A 23,617-nucleotide genomic window follows, 5' to 3' on the forward strand; every position below is an offset into this window, starting at 1 on the left:
GTGCGTCGTGCCGTGTCGTGCTGTGCCGTGCAGTGTCGTGTCACGTAGCAATTGCGATAGGCAACGTTTTTCCGATCGCGCGACGTCGTGGGACACGCGGCAGGCGAGAGAGAACGAGAGAGAGAGAGAGAGGTCTTCGTTTCGTGACTGCCGTGAGGGAGAGAAACGCGAGAGAGCTCGCGAGCGGTACACTCGGCGTTCAAGCAGCGCGATAATTCGCAAGTCTCGGACCACCGCTTTCCTTTTCCGCTTCCCTCGGTCTGCATTTCGCCCGGCGTGAACATGAATGAAGAGTACGACGCGATTGTTCTCGGCACCGGCCTGAAGGAGTGCATCCTCTCGGGCATGCTGTCCGTCAGCGGCAAACGGGTGCTGCACATCGACCGCAACAAGTACTACGGCGGCGAGTCGGCCTCCATCACGCCCCTCGAGGACCTGTTCAGGTGGGTACTCGTCAATCGTCTTCCCCGACTTCGCACTTCGGCCCGACCCTTTTTTTTCTCTTTTGTTTTTTTTGGAAGGACGAGAATTCAAAAAACGCCCATTTGAGAGAAACTCCTTAAGCGCATCGAATCATATACGTGATTCTTCGAGCCATTCGACAATATCTGATCGTGTCATCGTGTCTCCGGACGTTTACGTTACATGAACCCGCCCCTCGTTCCCTCTCCCTTCTTCCTTCCTTCTCCCCCTCCCCTCGGCGAGAACTCGTCGTCGACAGCTGGAACGACGTGACACGATGCGATCGCGGATATCGATTTCTTTTCCTTCCACGATCGAAACCTTGCTAATAGATATGCAGGAAACGAAGAAAAACGGAGAATGGAAGAGGAAAGAAGAGATACATTCCCGTCGGGGAAGTGGAAACGTACCGTATCGTCGGAACTGCGCCGCATACGGGTGAGGGGGAAGCGTATCGATTCTCGACTCTCGAGCCCGCATTCTCGCCGCGCGCGCGAATCGTCCGAACGCGGTCGCGCTTTTGGGTTCTCGTCTCGTCCTTCTCTCCACGATTAACCCTTTTCCGCCTTTTCGACGTCGGGACGCCAGCCCTCTCGCTTAACCTTCACGGTTTCATTTCTGCACGAAACTCTACACAGTAAGAAATATTACGACGCAATTGTTTACGAATCTCGCGCGACTCGCATTCTGCGCAGAGATTATCCACGAAATAAATTCTCATTCTGACGTCGCGTCGGCGAGATTAGTCGATCTCTCTGCTCTCTGCGTATTGCATTGCATTACACTTTCTGCAAACTTTCTCGAAACAGGTAAAAGCTATGATAAGAACGTAAGCACCTTAAAATTGAAATGTAACAATTATGCGGACTCAAATTTGAACGTTTTTTCTTTGTTTATAACACTGTGTTAAAAAACATAAGCACATCAACATTTGCTGTTGCTTACGTTATTATTAAAGCCTAATGCTTTTTACTGTGTTGACCAATTTACTTATTGCTCACCTACGCCTTAATATCTTATGTCTTTTGTGTGCTATAATCTTAATTGGACGTTAGAGGAGAAGGGATGACAAGAATACAAAAGCTTCAGCTGTGAAGGACAAGATTAAGGTGGACTTTATTTTTGTTTTCTGTATTTGAAAAAAAAAACAAAATGTACGGAAATACAAAATGGGCTAAAGTCCACACAGAATACATTATCCGATGTTCTGGGAACATTTTTAAAACATTTTCCAGGAAAATTCTCTGCACGTCCTTAGAACATACCTTGGAGATCTATTCTGTATAGGAGACCTGGAGTGGAAACTAAACGGATTTATCTATTTATACAGTATTGGAATTTTGGAGCGGAAACGAAACTAACTCCGTATTTAGCTCCGAAGGCGTTCAACGCTAATTATGAATTCCGGTCATTACTACTGACCACTCGAATGAAGAGCGGAAAGTTTGGTACTATCGGCCTTCGCAATGATTATACTCGAGTGTAGACAGGAGGGGAGAAAAAAAAAAGAGTACCGCCCTCCCCTCCGAAGGAACTGCTCGATCGAACGTTGCGAAATCGTTAGCGGGGCTGCCGTTTAATAATTTGACTCCGCGTTAAATTCTAAATTCTTCTCAGCGACTTTCTTTGTCGCAATTTCGCTTACGGTTCTGAAACATCATTCTCTATTTCGATAATTCGATTCACTGCGATATTCCGCACTGACGCTTCTTAACTGTACTCTCTGTAAACCTCTTAATCTTTCCCTCCTCTCCGACATACATTTTGATTTTGCTTTAAGTATAAAAAGGAGAATAATTTTCATTACTTCTTTGCAATACAAATTTATATTGATATTGTTGTAGAGAATTTTTAAAATCAAAGTATAAATTAAAATTATTACAACAAAGAAGGAAATTTTATTAATTAGATCGATTTTTATATCTCTATTTTCGAACAGTTAATTTTTTATTTAATATACTTCTTTGCAATTACGTTTATTTTTATCTCCGTTTTTTTTTCAAATTTCTCTAATTTTGCTCTTGCTCTTTTCACCTTTCCTTCAAACTTTTTATTTATCCTTGTTTGTTTTCTTTCGCAATTTCTGTTTGTTTCTGTTATTATCTTGCAGTTTTGTAAATTATTTGCGTTTTTCAACGATGCACGTAACGCGAATGTACTGATTTTGCACTTGTCAATATCCTTGATTATTGAAAAAACTCGAGATAGGCGACAATATACAAAAACCGACATGATATTCGGTACATTTCAACGCATATATATACAAAGATATGAGATATCCACACGTGTCACGTGTGCGAGTCAATTTACGCGCGTATCAATTTACTGCTTATCGTACGAGAGGCAATTTTTCCATAATTCTCAACGACTTTATGCGAAATAATGTTCTCGCATTTATCGCGTTACGGCAATAATTACGCAGGAAATACGATCGAACTTTAAATCACCACCGCAATTACCTTCTCTTTTCTCCTCCGATTACAAGTACAATTTCCTCCGCGAGATTTCCGTATTACGCTGATATCCAGCTTCCATCGCATTGATCCTTTAAGCCTGAATTTCATAGTAAAAACCGTTATTTATCATTGCTTTTTAAGCCTCCTGAGTAGTCAACACAGCCATATTGAATCACAATGTCAAAAGTGAGAAATGACACGTAAATTTTTATTATGTGTCATTTATAAATAATTCATAAAATCATTTATAAAAAAAAGATAATTTGGATAAAAAACAAAATGATGAGATTGCTTTAAAACATTTGTAAAAATGGATGAAAACTATATTTATTCTGTATCCCTGATAGTCAGTAAATAAATTTAAAAAGTGATAAAAGGCACGTGTAAATGAAAATATAAACTACGCGTACGCATTAAATAAAAATACTTCATGTGCCTTTTATCAATGGCTGCGTTCAGCAGAAAAAGCAGCTTTGCGACTGTTGTAAAATTCTTGAATATGATTGGTTTATACATTTAGATCTAATGAGGAATTAAGGGCAAGACCAATCGTATTGAAGAATTTTACAACAGTTGCAAAGTTGCTTTCTCTGCTGAACGCAGCTATTGTTATTTTACAATTATTTACTGACTGTCAGAGGGGATAAACATAGTTTTCGTTTTTACAAATGTTTTAAAGTAATCTCATCATTTTGTTTTATCTAAATTGTCTTTATTTATAAATGTTACGTAATAAAAATTGCCATTTCTCGTTTTCTGATGTCACGATTCAATATGGCTGTGATGACTGCTCAGGAGGCTTAAATATACTTTAAGTTAAATATTTCTACATAGAAAAAATATTTACTTGTTCAATATTCATTTGGATAATTAGCAATTTTATTGCATATTCGCTGATTCTAATTTTTATTGATTTATTTATGGAATTTTCCTGACGTTACAGTGGAAACTGGACATTCTGAGCTAAACGAAAACGCGATTGAACGCAATGGATAAGAGAGGAAAGAGATAACACTGTTTTACGTTGTTTTTCACATTCCTCTTACTGTGATTTCACCGCGGCACTCTCTTGGCCGTATGATAATCGCATAAAAAAAAACGCGATAAAATGTCAAAAGTTCGCGATTAAGGTCTTGTACTTCTCGACTTTCCTCTACTTTCCGTCCTTTCACTGCTGCCTAGGGTCTGTATTTTGTTGAGAGGTGCGGCGTCACCTGAAAAGCACGGATATCCTGTTGCCGACACTTGATACCGCCCGTTATGTTCCCTCGTACAGCATCGCGCGAACATGAAAGTCTGTCGAGGAAAAGGACTTTACTACTCATCCGAATGTAGATGGAAAGCGGAACGATGGCCGTTCCGAAGATTGCACGTAATTACGTGCCTCGTGTAAAAAAAAACGCGAGAAATGCACGTTGAATGCTGCGACACGCTAGTTCTGGTGGACCTTTCGTCTATTTACGGTCGTCTCACAACTGTGAATGTGAATCTAATGAATCCGTACAAGTAAAAGAAGTAATTAAGATGCGAATAAATCGCTGTTGCTCATTCGCAATGGTCATTCCGCGTGTTAAGAACGACGAAATTTAAATTCGTTCAAGATGAATCTGGACGAAAATAAAACTAATCGATATGGATGATCGTAAAGAACATTCGGATGAACTGTAGAACGTATTTACGTAGAAACGCTTCTACGGTGTCGCACCTTACGTCATTGCGACAAAGAAGTCAATAATGAAAAGCGACTAACACGAACTCTCAATAAATTCTATGTCGCACATGGTAATTTGTCTATCACTGTCAATAAATTATTGTCCTTGGAGTCACACCGCGTTCGCAATATCGCTCAATTATTATTTACGAACGAATTGTCAACGTATGCGACGATTGCAGGTTCGTAAACAATATAACATCTCGTGTCGACACAGTAACCTCGTACAAAAATAATTTTCTCTGATAATTCTCAGTCGCGGTTTCTGATCGCAGATAAAGACTACGGAAGCGGAAGTCCGACTCAAATCTTTTAATTACGAATGATGGAAATCATCGACTAACTGGTCTTCGTAGTTTTATTTTTCTATATATATATATATATATAGTGACTCTATCATTCAAAATTTCTTCGTGACATATTCTATAAGAAAATTAAAAAAAAGGAGAGACATTTAATATCCCTAATTATTTTAAAAAGCAATTACTTTAATTAAATATAATTATACCTAATTTCACGTTATCTTTATTGCTAATACTTTTAAAAAGATGTAATACATACATTTGGATAGATTAATTATCGTAGATATCCGCTTTTAATTATCTTGCTTTACGTTGTTTAGTAAATTCAAGGCTCCATCGCCGGACGAGAGCTATGGCCGCGGTCGGGATTGGAATGTTGACTTGATACCCAAATTCTTGATGGCAAATGGTCTTCTCGTCAAGCTACTCATTCACACGGGAGTGACGCGTTACTTGGAGTTCAAGTCAGTGGAGGGCTCGTATGTATACAAATCGGGCAAGATCTCAAAGGTACCAATCGACCAGCAGGAGGCCCTGTCCAGCGACCTGATGGGCCTGTTCGAGAAACGGCGGTTTCGCAGCTTCCTCATGTGGGTCCAGAACATGCAGGAGGACGATCCTAAGACGTGGGATGGTTTTGACCCCTTCAACAACAGTATGAGCGCACTGTATAGCAAGTTTAGTCTTGATAAGAATACGCAGGACTTTACTGGACACGCGTTAGCATTATACAGGTAATAATTGACAAATGTTGACTTCGTAGAGCGAATGATTTGTGAAAATTAAAAGAATTCGTGAAACAAATGACATCCTTTTTTCATTGTTTTAAAGTGCGTTTTATAGAAATATACATTTGCCAAATATTTATACATCCATTTTTAAAGAGTAATAATATCTGTGTTTTAATTAGGGATGACGACTATATAGGCCAAACTGCGATAACCACTATCAGAAGGATTAAACTATACAGTGACAGTTTAGCGCGGTACGGAAAATCACCATATCTCTATCCGATGTATGGTCTGGGTGAACTTCCTCAGGGATTCGCTCGTCTTAGCGCTATTTATGGTGGCACATACATGCTGGACAAGCCGATTGACGAAATCGTCATCAAGGATGGCAAGGTATCTTTTGCATTTATCATATCTTTGCAACTAAACTTGCACTCAGTCATTGAAATTAATTGTTGTTTCACGTAGGTGGTCGGCGTCCGTTCCGGCGATGAGGTAGCTCAATGCAAACAAGTTTTTTGTGATCCTACATACGTATCTGATCGCGTGAAGAAGGTCGGTCAAGTGATAAGATGCATATGCTTAATGGATCATCCTATACCTAGCACAGCTGACGCATTATCCACGCAAATTATCATTCCTCAAAAGCAGGTAATTGATAAATTTTATCTCGCGTATATATAAAATTATATGTGAACTCTTTTGCAGTTTCTTCTTTAACTTCAACATTTTAAAAATCTTTCTCAATTAAGATCTAACAAAATCTTTAATTCATTTATTCGCGCACATAGATGTAAATTTGTTAATATGATATTTGTAAGCTTCATATATTTCTAATCAAATATTTCTTTCCTTAGGTCGGTCGTAATTCCGACATATATGTGTCTCTCGTGTCGCACACTCATCAAGTTGCAGCAAAGGGCTGGTTCATTGCCATGGTTTCGACCACGGTGGAGACAAAAAATCCTGAAGTTGAGATTAAGCCTGGTCTGGACTTGCTCGGTCCGGTTAAGCAGAAATTTATTAGCCTCTCCGACTACATGGTGCCGGTGGACGATGGTCTCAACAGCCAAATATTTATATCCACCAGCTATGATGCTACCACGCACTTCGAGACTACCTGCTTAGACGTGCTCGACATATTCAAGCGCGCCACTGGTGAGGAATTTGACTTTAACAAGGTCAAGCACGAACTCGGCGACGAGGATCAGTAACCGTAATCATAGAATGCGCGCGAGCATGTACACACGACATTATGGGGAAATCAAAGCGCCCAGTGTATTTGCGTATTCGAGTAAAAAGGAAACATCGCTCGACGATTGCCGACTGCGTCGGCATGCGACAGTGTCTCAAGGCAGATACCATGGAACAAGTCACGCTGCGAGCAGACCTGTGCCTAATTATGTAGATTCTTTTTGATAGAGGATGGAAAACGGAAAAAAGTTGACTAAATTCTCTCTATCAAATTTCTCTCTCCGTTTCACTACCTTCCTAATCTCGTTCTACTGTTCCTACGACACAGTCCTATCCGAAGCGTATAAATTTTCCACACTCACACGGAAAAGAATTCTCGGACTCTATTTCTACGATTTCGAACACCGAATTATATAAGGTTAGATTCAATTATAAATTTATATTTTACACGAAACATGAATCCAATCTGCCAATATACATTCGAAAGGAGAATAATAATAAAAAAAGCAAATAAAGATATTGAAACGTCCGTCATAACGTGTATACAATACTTATGTACCATATTTTAATATATCAAAATAAGTGAAACGTTTATCGGCAGATTAAATTGTACAGAAAAAGTCTACAGGTATTGTAACAACATGATAATGTTGCTACAAAGGCTACAATATATTGTTAACTAATAATTGAACTTTACAATATAAATCTCATATCTCTGTTTAGATTAGCACCAGTAATTTCTATAGATATAGGAATATTTATGACAAGTCTCGGTTATTGTGGAAAAGTTTACCTATATTTGGATGTTAATTTTAGGTTGTCTAAGTTGCATTTATCGTTTCGAACAAAATAATCGAACAATAATATAGTTTTATACGAATTGCCAAATGACAGGCATAGATATTCGTTGACTTTCCCTTGCTTATTAACCGTGTAGCAAAATTATAGGAGTAGCAATATATAATGTGTTATTCGATGATATTCGCGTATATGATTGTAACTATGTTTCATCTTTCATATCCGTTTTTCTCATTAAAGAAACGCTTGTTTAGGAAACAAATCATAACTATCGATAGCACGATTAGACATCTTCAACTTCAACGTAAGTTCAGACACAAAATTAGGAATAGGAAAGTCGCATGCTCATGTACGCTTGAGACAAAATCGATGGTAAATGGGGGGAAAAAAACGAAAAAAAAACGAACGAAGGTCGATACCGAAATGTTGAAACGAAGAATATCCGGAGCGGCCAAGCATTTCATTATAGATATATTATAGATCTATATAGTATATATATTATATATTACAAAAAAGTATATGTATACATATATATATAAATATGAGAAAATGGAGTCGTTGAAATATTGTTGTTTCGTGTGAGCTTGAGATCCGAACTACTTCATTTGCATTATAAATCATTATATCGTTACCTGATAAGGAAAGGACAAGTGAGCGCGACATGTACATCGATCAATTCATTAACGATACATGTACGTCGGAGAAGAAATGAATCGACCGTTTTTCTAGATTCACGTTTTGTTTGCACTTTCGCATGGGTTACGACGGGCACACGCAATTTCACATTACATAAGAAAATCTGGTGGGAAACTGGTATACTCAAATAATGTGGACACTTGTCTCAGCTGCAACAGATACATCATTATCCATCAACTTGTAACATGAGAGCTGAATGGAATAAACAATATTGTATTAACCGTGTACCTTTGCAATTCCAACTAATCTCTTTTAAACATCAAAGGTTGTGAGGAATCTAATGTGAATAATCACATTCAGTGCGAATTTCCTTATATTATATCATATTTAACTAAGTTTCAAAACATATAAATGATTATCTCTACATCCCAAAACTGCAAGATCGTTATGAACAATTGGCGAAGAAAATGTTTCGCCGGGAAGTTGCTTGGTCGCTAACAATTTGCCTTCTAGAAGATCAAATACTTTAAAGATGCCGTCTGTACATGCTACAAACATATATCCATCTTCGCACCAAGAAGTCGCGAAAATCGGTGATTGCAGTTGTAATATATATTTCAATTTTGGCTCATTTTCTTCAATTGTTCTTTGTGGCATTTCTAGACAATATAGATTTTTATTATGACTAGCTAATATGATGTACTCATTACTCGTAGAGTCGGGAGTCCATATCACAGGGTACGAAAATACATTGCCATATATCACATATCGCCACATCTACAATAATAAAAGTCGATAGAACACGTGAAGCAACAAAAGGAAGATATACATTTACCTGACAATCGATTTCGATATCAAAACAACAGAGGGTTCCAGCTACAGAACAAAATAAAGCGTATCCAGTCCGAAGCACAACAGGCGCAACAAATATCGGATTCTGCAATTTACGTTTCCATATAATCCGTCCTGAAGATTGATGTAAAGCCAGGCATGAGCCATCTAATGTTCCGAATAGAACTGAAGACGATTGTTGATGCATGCAACCGGTAGCACAAATTCCACCTTGACTCGCTTTAGTTTTCCAAATTTGAATACCATCCTGTGAATGATTTGTCTCTTGATACTTTATATTTTACTTAGTAAAGCACACATTATCTATCATATAATTTTAATTAATTTATTGTTAATAATATCGAGATATAGTAATAATAATACTTGATTTAAAAATGTCGCCTACCTTTGTCGAGAGGCAATATACATTAAAGTCATAAGACCCTACAAATATCTTGCTCCCTTGCGTACACATTATCGCCGTGCACTTAACCATGTCCTGTGTTTGGAACTTCCAAATTATATCACCAGTTTTTAAATGGATACAATAAATGTATCCATCGTAACAACCTGCAATTAAAAACATATAATTTGTTAAATATTAATTCAATGAATTATTTAAGCAACGAAAATCCAGCTTCCGTAATAGGCATTTTTTAATTTCTAGTATTGATTGTGTTTCTCACATATACGGTCTAAAATAAAGATATTGTTTAAATATTAATTGTTAAATTACAATATTAATACGGGGCTTACCTACAATTCCACGAAAATCAGCTAGAATTAAAACAGAAGCTTCTATTCTGTTTGGTAGTTTTATTTCATATGACACATCGGTTTTTAGCAAATTAACAGTACATATAATGCCGGAATGTGAAGCGACTGTTGCGTACAGTTCTGTTCTAAAAATTAACGATAGTTTTATATTAGTATTATTTTGCATTTCACTTCCTGAAGTATTGATTATGAGAATTATCTTTGTGTATATTTTATTAAAAAATAATTTTCTTTATAAAATCATTCTTACACGGAATAACGATATATAGTTGGTGAGGCATCGACGCACTTCTGCAAATTGTAAGTTTTTAATATCTCAATGTTTGATATATTTTCTAAAAGGGATTTGATATTTTCTTCTTTTTTTAATGTATCATTGTAAGTTTTTCCCCTGCATTTGTACCAATGATAAGAATGGTTCTCATTTGATACTAGTGGAAAATTCTTTTGCGATTGTTTTATTATGTACTCTTCTGTATTAAGTATCTTCTTAGTATCTTTACTAAATATCTTATCATTAACAGACATATCGATGGAACCAATAACAAATTTGTCACAATCTCGGCTAATTAAAATATTTCTGATGTAACTGATGCACTGGTTGAATGTAAAATCTTTCAACAACATTCCAATTAATTCAGGAAATTCTATATTAAAGGCTTGAGTGGCAGCGCTTGAGATCTGAAGCGCTGCTATTGATGTACCCCCTGACATTAAAAAACCAGCGTTTCTAGATTTAATGTGATTGTTCCACAAGTTTTCAAATATTTCATTAATGTATAAGTTATTTACTCTATCAATTTCTATTTCGGAATTCCTACATATTTCTCTCAATGATGTCTGGCAAATCTTTCCACTAGTAGTAAAGTTAAAGCGTTCTACTATGATTATCTTGTCAGGTTTATAGATCGCAGGTAATAACTTTAAATGCGACATTACGTCATCTCTCAATTCAGAAAATTTTTCTTTTGCGTCTATAATAGATAAACATAGATATAATTTGTGGCGCTCTGCGTCCCAAAATACAACACAATTTCGTACAAAACTCAATTCCATCGTAACTCTCTCAAGCTCTCGTAAGTTCACCTTGTTTCCAAATCTTTTTACAATATTATTTCGTCTTCCTCTATAAAATATTCTATGTTGATCATCTACCTAGAAAACCAGAAATAACAAATATGAAAAGATTCATCTTTATTATTGAAAACAGTCTTGGACAAATTAAATTATGAAACTAATACCTAAATTCTAAGCAGAATCGTAAGGCTCGTAACATATTCTCGTAACACTTGTAAGAACTTACAAGTGTTTATAACTTTATGCAACATCTTTACAGATAGTTTCTCTTGCTAGCCGTAAGATTTACGCGAAAAATCATTAGATATTTACAAATGATCGTACATCTTACACAGTATATAAAACTATAAAATCTCAATCATAAGTTCTTATATGTCTTATGAGAGCTTATGACTCTGCTTAGAATTGATCCATTAATCTCTAAATAATTAATTTATAAACAGAACTTACGGAAACAATGTCACCAGTATCGCGAAAAACTGGTTTATTCAGATCTTGTTCAGCTTCATTTCCAACAATACAAATCCTAGTGGTACTTCCTATATTGAAAAACGTGTGAAATAATAGTTTATATAAAAATAGGTTTTATAAAAATATTTCACACATATTTATAATGTTCAAAACTAACCAATATAAAGAGTGCCATCGCCTCTAACTGCTATTTCATTATCTTCATTTCTGATTTGAAATATAGTTTCTGATAAAGGTTCACCTAAACAAGGCTCATCTACATTGTTTTTGACAATTTCATTAATACTAGACCAACACGATACTTCGGTTATACCATAAATATTAAATAATCGTGTTGTATTTCGTGGATGACTAGCTTTCGAAAGCAATTTCATGCTAGGGAACGATTCTCCACCCAAAAGAAGAATTCTTAGCTTAGAATCTTTGTCCAAAATTGTTGTTTTCAAGCGTTTAGTAGACCATTGATGGAAGAGAAGTGATGGAGTAATTTGAAGAATTGTTACACGAGCATGGAATATTTTTTCTAAGAGCCTAAAACATATTTATATTTCTGTGCTGTTAATTCTATTATTTTTTGGCATTTGTTTATTAACATGGATTTATATAATATTTAAAGATATTCACCTGGCAGGTTCATTCTTTAATGCTTTTGAAACCATAAATAGAGTTGCAGCATAACAAAGGTTTAAGAAAATTTCAATAATACTAGGATCAAAAGTAAAATTTGTTAGTTGTGCTATTTTATCGGAGCTCGTTATATCCAGAATTTTCTTCAAATCCACAATATTAGGCAATATACATGAATGGGGTACTTTGACAACTTTTGGTGTTCCAGTCGATCCCGAAGTGGCAATTGCATATGCAAAATGATACCATCTTCTATTATAATTTTCTTGGATGTCTACTAATTTTGTTAAATATATCGACTGTCCATGAATATTAAAGAGATGTATAATGTTTCTGTTGGAGGTTACAGATGTTGTAAAAATGTATTTTACATTTAAAGAAGTAAATATCTCTGTATATGTCAATGGATCTGTAGGTACATTGAAGAAAGCATGTCCGCTATTAAGAATTCTGTCAAAATATGAATTCAACATAAATACCCAGAACAATGAATTATCCAATTAAATATATCAGATAAAAATAATAGTATTTTACCCAAGCATCAAAGAAGGCACACAGTACTCCAAAATATTGAAGTCAATACCAATAAATTCGGAACATACTATATGTTTTAAATGATTAGAAACTATTTCTTTTGCTGCTTTTAGTTCTCTGTAACTTATAATCTTAATATTTTCTAAATCATGATATTCTATAACTGATTTGTTAAGATAAAGCCAATTGCATTCATTGTGTAAAGTTTGTGGAACACTTCTATCATTTTGTGTCTTTAATTTTTCAATACAATTAGCTAAAAAAAAAAAACGTGAGAAACTCGATGAATACATCGTTTAAATACAATACTCGTATACATTTAGAAACAAATGATTTATATCACAAATAAAAATCTATATAATTATTACGTACAAATAGTTGCTTATATCAATACTCACTTGTTTGGCTCATAGTACAGATTTCGTTTACCCATTCGCGTTACATTTAAAAAATGTATTCCTCTAACAATTAATGTTAGTAACAATTTTTTTTCGTATAATACGAATGAAATAAGAAAATATTAAACATTTATTTAAATTGAGCCCATTGTAGGTTATGTTTTGACGTTAAGGTTAGGAGACATATGTTCTCAACTTGTAATCTTACGAATTGCATGTAAATGCGAAAGTTATAAGAAAAGAATCATGACTAGCAAGGTTTAATATTGGCTAAGTTTTTATATTTAAAAATTTAGCTTGTTTTTCTAAGGATTTGAAAGATGCAACAGAAGATAAATTTATAATATTATATTATATAAAATCATCAGCGTTGCCTAAAGTCGTATGCTAGAAGCTTGCAAATAAGATTCAAAATATGTTGTCCTTGGATATCGGTAACATTCAAGAACTTTATTAAATTTTAAGAGCAAAGTATAAGTATATCCCATAAAATATAAAAAAATTTTTCATGCATGAATATGTTTAATATGTATAAACATACATAAACATTCATAAGATATTTGCGACGTAGTGCATAAAAAATAAAGATAGAATCAAATAGGTTAGGTTTTTTTTTATCTGCTGTGTGGAAGGACGAGTTTAAGAGATTTATTGTAAACTAAGTCTCTTTTTTCGGCAATTGTAAGCTGAAATAATAAAATTCTATTCATAATATGCATAATCATATACGAAATATGTATATGATTTGAGGTGGGGGGGTTATTCTAAATAATTATCAAAAACAATTAAAAGATTAATTTTCACACTATTTATTTTAGAAAAACTCAAGTTTGAAGAAATATAAAAAAAATGCTCATACAAAATTATGCATAATTTTGTACATAATTATACATAAGGAATGTTTGATTTTGACTATATTTATTTTTTCTCACACCATCCATTCTCCTTGCGCACTTGTTCTTCTTCAGAAGCTGTAAAATCGTTCTCGATATTGAATGTTTTGCGAATCTCTTCAGGTGTCTTGCCTTTGATCATATTAGCAATAGTTTTGCACATGATCTTTTCTAGCGTTGCAGAGTTTATATTTCGCAACGGTACAACCTTTTCCTCACCTTCATTCAAATCAAGATTTTCCAATATAGTCTTCATATTCGAATGCTTTACTATTTTAACATCAACCTCGAATATTTCGCCATCAGAACTTTGTAGTTTTATGTAAGGCATCTATACAAAAATAGATTTAGTGTTATAGACAATACAGACCAAACGAAGTAATACTTTGAATAAGGAGACTCTCGACAATACTTTTAAAGATTCTTTCATAAACTGAGAGTAGTACCAGCTGAGTATCCTAAGTAATTGAATACCCTTTCGATCACAGAGAATGAATTAACGTCGATTCAGGCTTCAGGCGTAAACATTTATTAGTTCGTTGCTCGTCGCTGTTCGTACGAACGCGTTTTCTCCTTTGTCGCGTTGTATACTTTCTCTTCTTCTGATCCTTTCGTGACCTTTTCTTCAGTTTTGATTCACGATCATCCTCGACTAACATTAACAGGTGCGTTTCTCGCTACTTGTTCGGCTTGTTCCCGCTTTTTTTAGAAGCCTGTTCTTTCTAGCTGAACTTGCGCGGTACATCTCTTTTCTCTGTTTTTCTTCGTGGAGAAAAAAAGAAGAAAGATGAACTGGTGTCAAAAATTTAGCAAAAAGGACAGCCTTTAAATCCAGATCTACAATAAGTGTTTTAAGTCTTAAGCCGTAAAGCGGGGTCTACAATAGAAGTCGTAGCAGTCGTAGAGTCTTAAGTCGTAGAAAATTAAAATTTTCTACGACTTAAGACTCTACGACTGCTACGATTTCTATTGTAGACCCTGCATAAGAAACTGACCAAAGGGTCCTCTACACAGAAGTCGTAGATGGTCGTGGAGTCTTAAGTTGTAGGAAATCAACCAATCACAATCAAATATAAGGAGAATACTCGATTAGAATTGGTCAGTTTCCTATGACTTAAGATTCCACGACCGTCTACAACTTATGTAGAGGACCCTTTACAATCGAATATAAGAAGAATAATCGACTATAATTTGTCCATTCTTTATGGCTTAAGGGGATGCTGGAGGGACCCAATTATCGACATTGCAGTTTGATCAAAATCTCCGAATTGACTAAATGGAATAAAAAATCCTTTTACAGGATTATAGTAAACGCAAAATCCTTACGTGGTACAGTGGATTTCATACTAAAATAAAAAAAGTTAAAAATATTTTTTACTTTTTTTTTCGATTTTAGTATAACATCCACTGCGCCACATCAGGATTTTGCGTTTACTTTATAATCCTGTAAAAGGATTTTTTATTCCATTTAGTCAATTTGGAGATTTGATCAAACTGCAATGTCGATAATTGGGTCCCTCCAGCATCCCCTTAAGGCTTAAAAATCTATTGTAAATCCGGACTTAGGAGATTCTAATAGCGTTTTCGGCCCGGCCAGGTTTGCACCAACTTGGGTTGGATTAATGGCGTTTTGTGCTCTCCTATTGGTAGAGCGGGTAACGTCAACCAATAGGAAAGATTAATCCAACCCAGGTTGGTGCAAACCCGATCGAGCCGAAAACGCTATAAAGTGAATCTATGGGGTGATCCCGATTGATCACGGCTCGATTGGACACCACCAATCACAGCGACCGGTGCTTAGGAGCTTTGTAGTCTCAAGCGCTGTGAATGGCTCGTGTCTAATTGAGCCGTGTCCAACCGGGTGCCACCCGAATCTATTGATCAATTTTTACAAACAAGTATTTTTCTAACTGTCTTTACAGATTAAAAAATCCTTCTCCATAATTAAAGTATATAAACGATAATGTAGTCCAAACCGGTCGATTTTATGCCAAAACCGAAAAAAATTAGAAAATTACAGTTTTGTTACCGATTTTTAACGTCGACTTGTAATAATGTTTACTTTATATACGAGTTTTATACTTCGTACATATAAAACAATCTTGGTTTGGACTAGATGTTACATGAACAATTAATGTTAAGTACTTACCCAGACAGCACACAATATTTATAAAATATTTACAAAATATTTGTAAATATTTATAAGATTTATAAGATTTATAAGATTTATTTTAAATATTTTTGTGGTCTTAGAGATTACACAGATCATAAACATTTATTATAAATAAATCTGTGCTCACTAAGCAAAAAAGGGATTAATCTATTACTAATATGTTTATTTATTATAATTCGTAACGTAGAATAACTTTGTCTATAGATAATCTTTAACATCATATTTCTTAATTATTCATTACTATTTATTATTTCTTTAATGCTGTGTTTAGGCCGCAAGGTTATGTAGTGCTCAGTGAGCGGTGGAGCGTAATTTTAAGTCGCCTCCATCGCTCACTGAGCACTACATAACCTTACGGCCTAAACACGGCATTAAAGAAATAATAAACAGTAATAAATAATTAAGAAATATGATATTAAAGATTATCTATAGTAGACAAAGTTATTCTACGTTACGAATTATAATAAATAAATATATTAAAAATAGATTAATCCCTTTTTTACATAGTGAGCGCTCAGTGAGCGGTCGTCGCTTCTGGATGCACCCATTGGGTGCATTCAGTACTACAATCGCTCACTGAACTCTTAGTGAGCTTTTGCACCTGTTTGGTCTATATTTTTGGATCTATTGGAAAGTGCCAATTAGATACAAGAGCTCGCTGAGCGCCCAGTGAGCAGTTGTAAGTTGTAATACTGAATGCACTCATTATAATCCAAGTAAAAAATACTTATTAGAGATATTTATTTATATTTATCATAAATATTACATAAAATATTTAGTCTATATATTTTAATAATATTTCGAATAAAGCTTTATATAAAATATATATGAAATATCTACTCAAACAGCATAAAATACTAAAAGATAACGAAAAGAGGTCTTTTTTAAGTTGTCTCTCAGACAAAGCAAAAAGGTGTCTAAAAGATGACGAAAAGACATTGTTTTTAGATTATCTTTTCAGCAAGACTAAAAGATGTCTATATATAAGACATATTTTAGTTGTCAAAAAGACAACTTAAAAAAGACATCTTTTCGTCATCTTTCTATGGTTATCATTTTCGCAAAGCAAAAGGTCGACTAAAAGATATCTTTTCGTATTGCCAAAAAGACAACATGAAAAAGATCTTTCCGTTATTTTGGTACTTTTTATCACTCATTCGCGAGCAGTACGCGAGATTGCCATCAGATGGACGTGATGGAGTTCAGTTTCTCGTGTTTGAAAATCATACAGGACAGAATAAAAGGTTCAGCATAATGAGAAATTTTACTCGTGTTCTAATGAACACTAATAAAATATTTTTTTGTAATCGAGTCGCCAAAGGGGACTGTGATGAAAGATAATGGCTCTTGCACATAGGACACGGCAAACATTGCAGAAAGTGGGACGTATTATATTATCAGTCATATAATTTTATTTCGTTTTGTGTAAAAATTAATTTAGGAATTCGATGTATTAAACGTTATATGTATTAAAATATAAAAACTAAAAGTATTAAAGATGACTAAAAGATATCCAAAGAAATCATCTTTTAGTTATCATATGGATAAGACTATGGTCGGTATTCATAGTCGGTTCTTATTTCAAGACCGTCTTAAGTAATGTCTTAAGACGCTAATGCAGCCCTCTGATTGGTTCGTGACTTCTTAAGACTGTACTTAAGACGGTCTTGAATATAAGATCTGACTATGAATGCCGGCCTATAAGATGACTAGCAGTGCGACATCTATCGTCTTTTAGTCATCTTTTCGTCGACTATATTCTTTCACTAAAAGATATCTTTATAACAATTTAGTTATCTTTTAATCATCTTTTGGACGACTTTGTGCTGTCTGGGTAGAATTATATTTAGATACTTAATACGAAAAATTAGTTAAAAAATTTGTATGTATGTGTGAGTGCGATATTGATGTAGTAGTATATAAAAATATGTCGATATGTCGCATTTTATCGGTAAAACAGCGATCTCGTCGGAGCTCGAGCTTCACTTTAGAATCTGATGATCATTGTAGACGAAGACGAATCACGAAAGTAAACAATAAACACGGGACACGAGATGTCGCGGTTCGTAGAACGGTTGTTTTTTTTCAATTGATGCATCTATACTCAGCGAGAAATGACTCATCGAAATGATATCAAATCGACATCGAAAACATGTTTCGAAATCTGATCGAAATATTCGAAATAACCGATTTCGATGAATTCGTGGTACTCGATTCGATGAATTTTGGATCCTCGGAATGATTCGACTTCGATGAATTTTCGACGTTCAAAACGATTCAAATACGATGAATTTTCGATGCTTACTATAGGTGCGTTCCGTATCGCGCATGATGTGCATGATGCATCCATTGTCCTTGTTTAACATTTGGTGAGCAACAAGGATAAACGATGCATTATGCGCATCATGCGAGAAACGGAACGCACCCTATGAGTCAATTTCGATGCATTGTCGACTTAAAACGAGAATATTTATGACATCGTATCATGATATTCTTTCAGAACAGAAAAGTAAAGCGTGACTTTTTAAAATTGGTAACGGTAATGAGTTACTTTTTTCAAAAAGTAACGATAATGCATTACTTTTTTGGAGGTAACGCGCACAACCCTGACATATATAAATACATATAAACATATACATAATGTATTTTATATACAAATTAAGTATACCTATATATGACCATACAACTTTCCTTCTTTTGTAAAACTACTGTTTCGTATAATAAAAATAATAATAATTAGAAAACATAGAAAATAATTAAGAGAGTAATTTTCTCATTGTTTCTTTTAGAAAAATTCAAGTTTGGAGAAATATAAAAAAATGCTCACGTATAATTATTGCTCATGTATAATTATATACAGTTATATATAATTATGTATATTTGTTCATATATAATTATGTATGAGCAATTTTTCAAATTTCTCTAAACTTTTTTTTAAAAAGGAACAATGCAAAAATTATCCTTTTAATTATTTATACGTTTTCTTATTATGGTTATTATTTATCTTATATACTAAACAATAATTTTACAAAAAAAAAGAATGATATATGGACATATATGAACATATTACATATGTTTATTCACATTCATAAATGTTCACATATGAAAAATTTTTCAACGGGTTCTTACTTCTAACTAAAAAAAAAATTCCATTAAAAGTTGAAAAAAATGACTACAATTTATTTTTCATTGCATACAATACATATAAAAAACCGAATCATTATACAATAAATATGTGTGTGAACATGTCATATAATAATTATTTTCAGTCATTTTATAATGAACTGTATTTTAATTTGTATAAACAAATACAAATCCTGAAACAAAATTTATAAAAATAAAATTATCATATTGTGCATTATTAATTGTTATGTTTTATGTAAAAGGAAATTTCCTTTTTTTGTCTCAATAATAAGATAATAATTAATGCAGAATATAATAATTTTTATTTAAAAAATGTTTCTGTTTTATATACAAATAACAAATATAAGAAATTAAACCAAAAATAATTGTTTTTATTTGTGATATGTATTCATCACCAAACTTTGAAGCAATTAAGTAATTATATTTATGTATTTTCTGTTAAAATAATAAAACATAATAATTAATGTGCACAATAATAATAATTTTATTTAAAAAAATTTTGTTTCCGAAGCAAATCGAAGTAACTACAAATCAATATCGAAATGATGAAATCATTTCTCGATGTTCTAACAAAAAATACATAAAAAAAACGTAAAACCAAAACCACTAACAAAAACTCCTTAAAATTCAAAAAACTTCGGAGAAAGGCAATAGGATTCAAGCGTAGGTAAAGTTATGCAAATTCCAAAAATGTAGGAAGTAAAACTTCTTTATTACAATCAAACACTCTTACATATTTCGACTCATTTTTGAGCCCTCTTCAGAGACAATAATGTATAACAGAAATACTAAGAAGACCAAGGGAAATCCTAGCATTGTAAGCTCCCCCACAATCAGAAGTTCAAATAAGTCTTAATCGTCTAGTAAAATATTTCCCATAAGAGGATAAAAAACAGTCAAATAGTAAGTATAATTAAAATTTAATTAAAAATAATTGATAAATATCCGAGAGTAAGGAAGCTCACACTGTTCACAATGACACTGTATCACAAACTTGATAATATTCAACAACCGGTCGCCTGAATATATCGGCCAGTCAGTGTCAAACACAGTGAGTCTGTTTAATCTAATGCTAACAGTTAAAATTATCCAACAAATAAAAACCAATTCAAAAAGACCCTGTTACTGTGCGCACTCAACACTGACTAGACCTTCACGAATGACAACTACGCTATTTATAAGCTATCAATTATCGGAAAAGGCCTACTTTTCGATAATTGATAGCTTATAAATAGTGAACAAAAAACCAAAATTTTTTGAAAACTATATATGATTGGCTACAGAAATACATAGGGGTATTTTGTCAACTTTTTTTGTTATAAACAATTTACGGTAAAATTTTTTTACCGAAAAATGAATTTTTTTTTAGATAAGCACTACTTTTTCAAAATTCAATATTTTCAAAATCCCCTACGTACTTCCCCAGCCAGCACATAATATTCTTGCACTGCTCTATAAATCTTCCTACGTGAATGATTTTAAGGGGTTATACTCAGTTAGATTTGACGAAAAAAACGATTTTTTTTATTGTATTTTATGAAAGTACAACTTCTAAACAATATTTTCTGAAAGTTTCATAACGATCGGAGCAGTAGAACCAAAGTTATGGCTATTTATAGCGCGCTACGGAGATCGACGAAAGCAGTTCTAGTGCGTCTCGAAAAAAAAAAAAAAAGGAGGGAAGAATAGCAAGAAGACAAAGCCAAAAAAGCTACCTGGAGTATACCGCAGATGCAGAAGGGACTCTTTATGATCCAGGAATAGATGATACTATGTAAGTCCGAAAAAAAAATGTTATTCATGAAAAAACTAAACCTGAATCTTTAACTGCGATTATCTCGGAATTTTGTTTTTTCAAAAGTATCGTTGCGGTGAGCATGATTTCTCGAAAACCATTTCACCGATCGATTTAAATCTTTGTCGTGTTTATTTCTAATTACAATGGCTCCCTCGTGAACGAAGGAATTTTTATTTGCACAAAAATTAACATTTTTATGGTCAAAAACCTGATTTTTTTTACACCAAAAATCGAACTTTTTGGAAAAATTGTTACCATTTTTTTAAAAACACAAATTTCGGTAAACCCTTCGTTCACGAGGTCCGCATAGGAATATATTAACAAAATCTATTTGATTTTTTATTTCAGATGAGTTGTTCCAGAGTTATCATGCTCACCGCAAGGGTCACTGAAAAAAATTTATTTTTGCAAAACGGCTATATTTTCTTTATTTTTATACATTTAGACTCAAAAAAATTATTATAAGTACTTCAATGTATATACTATTAGATGCCATGAAGCACATTTCAATAAATGTTTGTCTATACTGCTAAAAAGTTTGTCTATACAGCTAAAAAAAATCGTGAAAATCATCTTATTTTTCACATCCCAACTGAGTATAACCCCTTAAATAAATATTCTAATATTATTATAAGAATATGAATCTTCTTTGTAATTCAACTTTGAATATTCTTAATTGGATAATATTGTATACGTTAATAATATTGTATATTTTATGAAATATTTACCGAATGTGACTTTTCGAATATTCGAGAGCCTTGTATACTGGAATATTTGAAAAATAATGATTACCACTGAATGACGTGATATCAAGCGCGAACGGCAAACGGGTACTGAATGAGCATGCACGGATCATGAGAGATTCGGATTGCTTAATTAAATAACAAAAGGTATTAAAAATTTGATATAATTGTCAAAGTAATAATAATAAAGAAGCAATACATATAATTTGTGTATAATTATGTTTATAAGTAAATAAAATGATGAAGAATATATATTACACATATATAAGTTATGTTGCATAACTTGTTTACAGGTATTTTTTTCGATAACAATGCCAAAGGTAAAACGCAAGATAAACAGTTATTTCTATCGAACTGTAAGAAAGGAAGTAAATTCTGTATTACAACATTTAAATAATGATAATACTGATTCTTCTGGCTCAGCCTCAAACAATGTTGAATGTGTCGAACATATTAATATTTATAATGCACATGTATCTAATTGATATTCCTTGCAATATTCAAAATATGCATAGAATATTCTATATATGCTATGAGAATAATCTTGAGGAATGTTATTAGAATATTTAGGATAGTGTACTTTTAAAAACATAAGAATATTCTTAGAGAGAGAGAATGTCTATCTTTTTAAAAGAAGCTTCTACGAATATTCAAATCTTCCCAATGGGAAATCGGAAAATATTCCACGAACAAATATGTGCTGGCTGGGTCTGTACTCTGTAGCCAATCATATATAGTTTTCAAAAAATTTTGGTTTTTTGTTTCAGATTAAAAATTGTTGGAGAAACTTTTCCGGCTTTTCGGCGAGAGGTGATCTCTAATTTCGTATCATATAGCCGCCATTTTGTTTAAAAATGTTAATTAAAAAATTTTTTTATTTACTTCAGAACATGTATAATAAACTCCTATAAACAGATTTCTCATCTCCTTTATTGTATCACCGTAAAAAATTATCAAAAACACGTCTTTTTTTCGAGCTCTAGAGTGGCGTTACTCCTTAAAGAATTGTGTGCCGCTGATGATAAAGAGTCGAAACATTTGAACTGAAATATATATTCAAGTAAATATTACACAAAACAACAGTATAATTTAATCACGCTCTAACAACTGCGTTATACTCTCATTTGTCTTAATTTCATTACAAAAATTAGACACATATAAAAGAAAGAAATCATATATGAATATAATTAGAATATTCGAAATATAATTTCACTTACAAACCTAGACAATTGAGTTTTTATTTTTTATTCCTGTATTTGATTTCTTTTGTAGGGGAGACCGGGATCAGTAGACTATAGGGGTAAGTAGAATAATCGAGGCTACATTAAAAACAAAACACGTGAGACACGCGTAAACGTGTCTGAGCACGCAGCAACGACCGCCGCTCAGTCTGCTGTAACATCTTGTTGCGAACACATCTACGATAGAAGTTACGCTACAATTTAAAACAATTGTACACTTAAGGGGATGCTGGAGTGACGGTCGAAGTTAATCAAGGTCGATAATACAGACTTTTTTAAATTTCAAATTCAACAATAATGACATCTTTCATTCATTTCTTATATTTATTATATATCGTTGTGTCTCGCTCAAACGCATTCATCTGTCGTTATCTAACATACTGTAACGCCATCTCTTAGAAAGAGATCAACTAAAATACTGCTCGGTTTCATGGCTAAACAGTCTAAACTGTCGTACACACACATCGTCGATTTCTCACACGCTAGACACACAATTTCGTTCCTTGCACTAATATTTTTATTTAGACGTCAAAACTTAATTCTAAATGATACGATTGTATTCGTCTATTTATTCTACATGTGCTCCTGCCCTAATTTCGAGCATATAACGTGCATATAAT

The 23,617-nt window shown here is 33.5% G+C and overlaps 3 protein-coding genes across 4 annotated transcripts; 1 reads left to right on the top strand and 2 right to left on the bottom strand.

Moving 5' to 3' along the window:
- The first annotated feature begins 6 nt into the window (after positions 1–6).
- On the top strand, positions 7–7,351 carry Gdi (GDP dissociation inhibitor). The gene is made up of 5 exons (XM_018510223.1): positions 7–443; positions 5,252–5,665; positions 5,842–6,055; positions 6,131–6,313; positions 6,520–7,351. Exons 1-5 carry the CDS (start codon positions 283–285, stop codon positions 6,874–6,876), a joined length of 1,329 nt encoding a protein of 442 aa, XP_018365725.1. The 5' UTR covers positions 7–282; the 3' UTR covers positions 6,877–7,351.
- A 527-nt stretch (positions 7,352–7,878) lies between these two features.
- On the bottom strand, positions 7,879–13,023 carry Aasdh (Aminoadipate-semialdehyde dehydrogenase). Of its 2 annotated transcripts, XM_018510220.1 has the most exons (10): positions 13,006–13,023; positions 12,608–12,863; positions 12,071–12,523; positions 11,604–11,977; positions 11,426–11,514; positions 10,149–11,053; positions 9,878–10,023; positions 9,528–9,691; positions 9,126–9,389; positions 7,879–9,067 (listed from the first exon to the last, which is right to left on the bottom strand). In XM_018510220.1, the coding sequence occupies exons 1-10, from the start codon at positions 13,016–13,018 to the stop codon at positions 8,678–8,680; spliced, it is 3,054 nt and encodes a 1,017-aa protein (XP_018365722.1). In that variant the 5' UTR covers positions 13,019–13,023; the 3' UTR covers positions 7,879–8,677. The 2 variants fall into 2 exon arrangements, with proteins under 2 accessions (XP_018365722.1, XP_018365723.1); XM_018510221.1 differs by lacking the exon at positions 7,879–9,067 and having other exon boundaries at positions 9,204–9,406.
- A 640-nt stretch (positions 13,024–13,663) lies between these two features.
- On the bottom strand, positions 13,664–14,360 carry SkpA (S-phase kinase associated protein 1 SKP1-related A). Its single transcript, XM_018510205.1, has 3 exons — positions 14,311–14,360; positions 13,940–14,229; positions 13,664–13,691 (listed from the first exon to the last, which is right to left on the bottom strand). Exons 1-3 carry the CDS (start codon positions 14,326–14,328, stop codon positions 13,664–13,666), a joined length of 336 nt encoding a protein of 111 aa, XP_018365707.1. The 5' UTR covers positions 14,329–14,360.
- Positions 14,361–23,617: the final 9,257 nt, after the last annotated feature.

Source organism: Trachymyrmex cornetzi, unplaced genomic scaffold, assembly GCF_001594075.2.
Source record: "Trachymyrmex cornetzi isolate Tcor2-1 unplaced genomic scaffold, Tcor1.1 scaffold326, whole genome shotgun sequence".
Lineage (NCBI taxonomy): Eukaryota > Metazoa > Arthropoda > Insecta > Hymenoptera > Formicidae > Trachymyrmex > Trachymyrmex cornetzi.

Excerpts from the sequence above, each read along its gene's own strand:
- Gdi (XM_018510223.1), top strand. The coding sequence starts at position 283 with ATGAATGAAGAGTACGACGCGATTGTTCTCGGCACCGGCCTGAAGGAG. Across the intron at positions 444-5,251 it reads CCCCTCGAGGACCTGTTCAG|TAAATTCAAGGCTCCATCGC; the intron begins GTGGGTACTCGT and ends TACGTTGTTTAG. Across the intron at positions 6,056-6,130 it reads TCGTCATCAAGGATGGCAAG|GTGGTCGGCGTCCGTTCCGG; the intron begins GTATCTTTTGCA and ends TGTTTCACGTAG.
- Aasdh (XM_018510220.1), bottom strand. Across the intron at positions 11,054-11,425 it reads ATACTGGTGACATTGTTTCC|GTAGATGATCAACATAGAAT; the intron begins GTAAGTTCTGTT and ends CTGGTTTTCTAG. Across the intron at positions 9,390-9,527 it reads TATATTGCCTCTCGACAAAG|GATGGTATTCAAATTTGGAA; the intron begins GTAGGCGACATT and ends AATCATTCACAG.
- SkpA (XM_018510205.1), bottom strand. Across the intron at positions 13,692-13,939 it reads GTGCGCAAGGAGAATGGATG|CTTACAATTGCCGAAAAAAG; the intron begins GTGTGAGAAAAA and ends TTATTATTTCAG.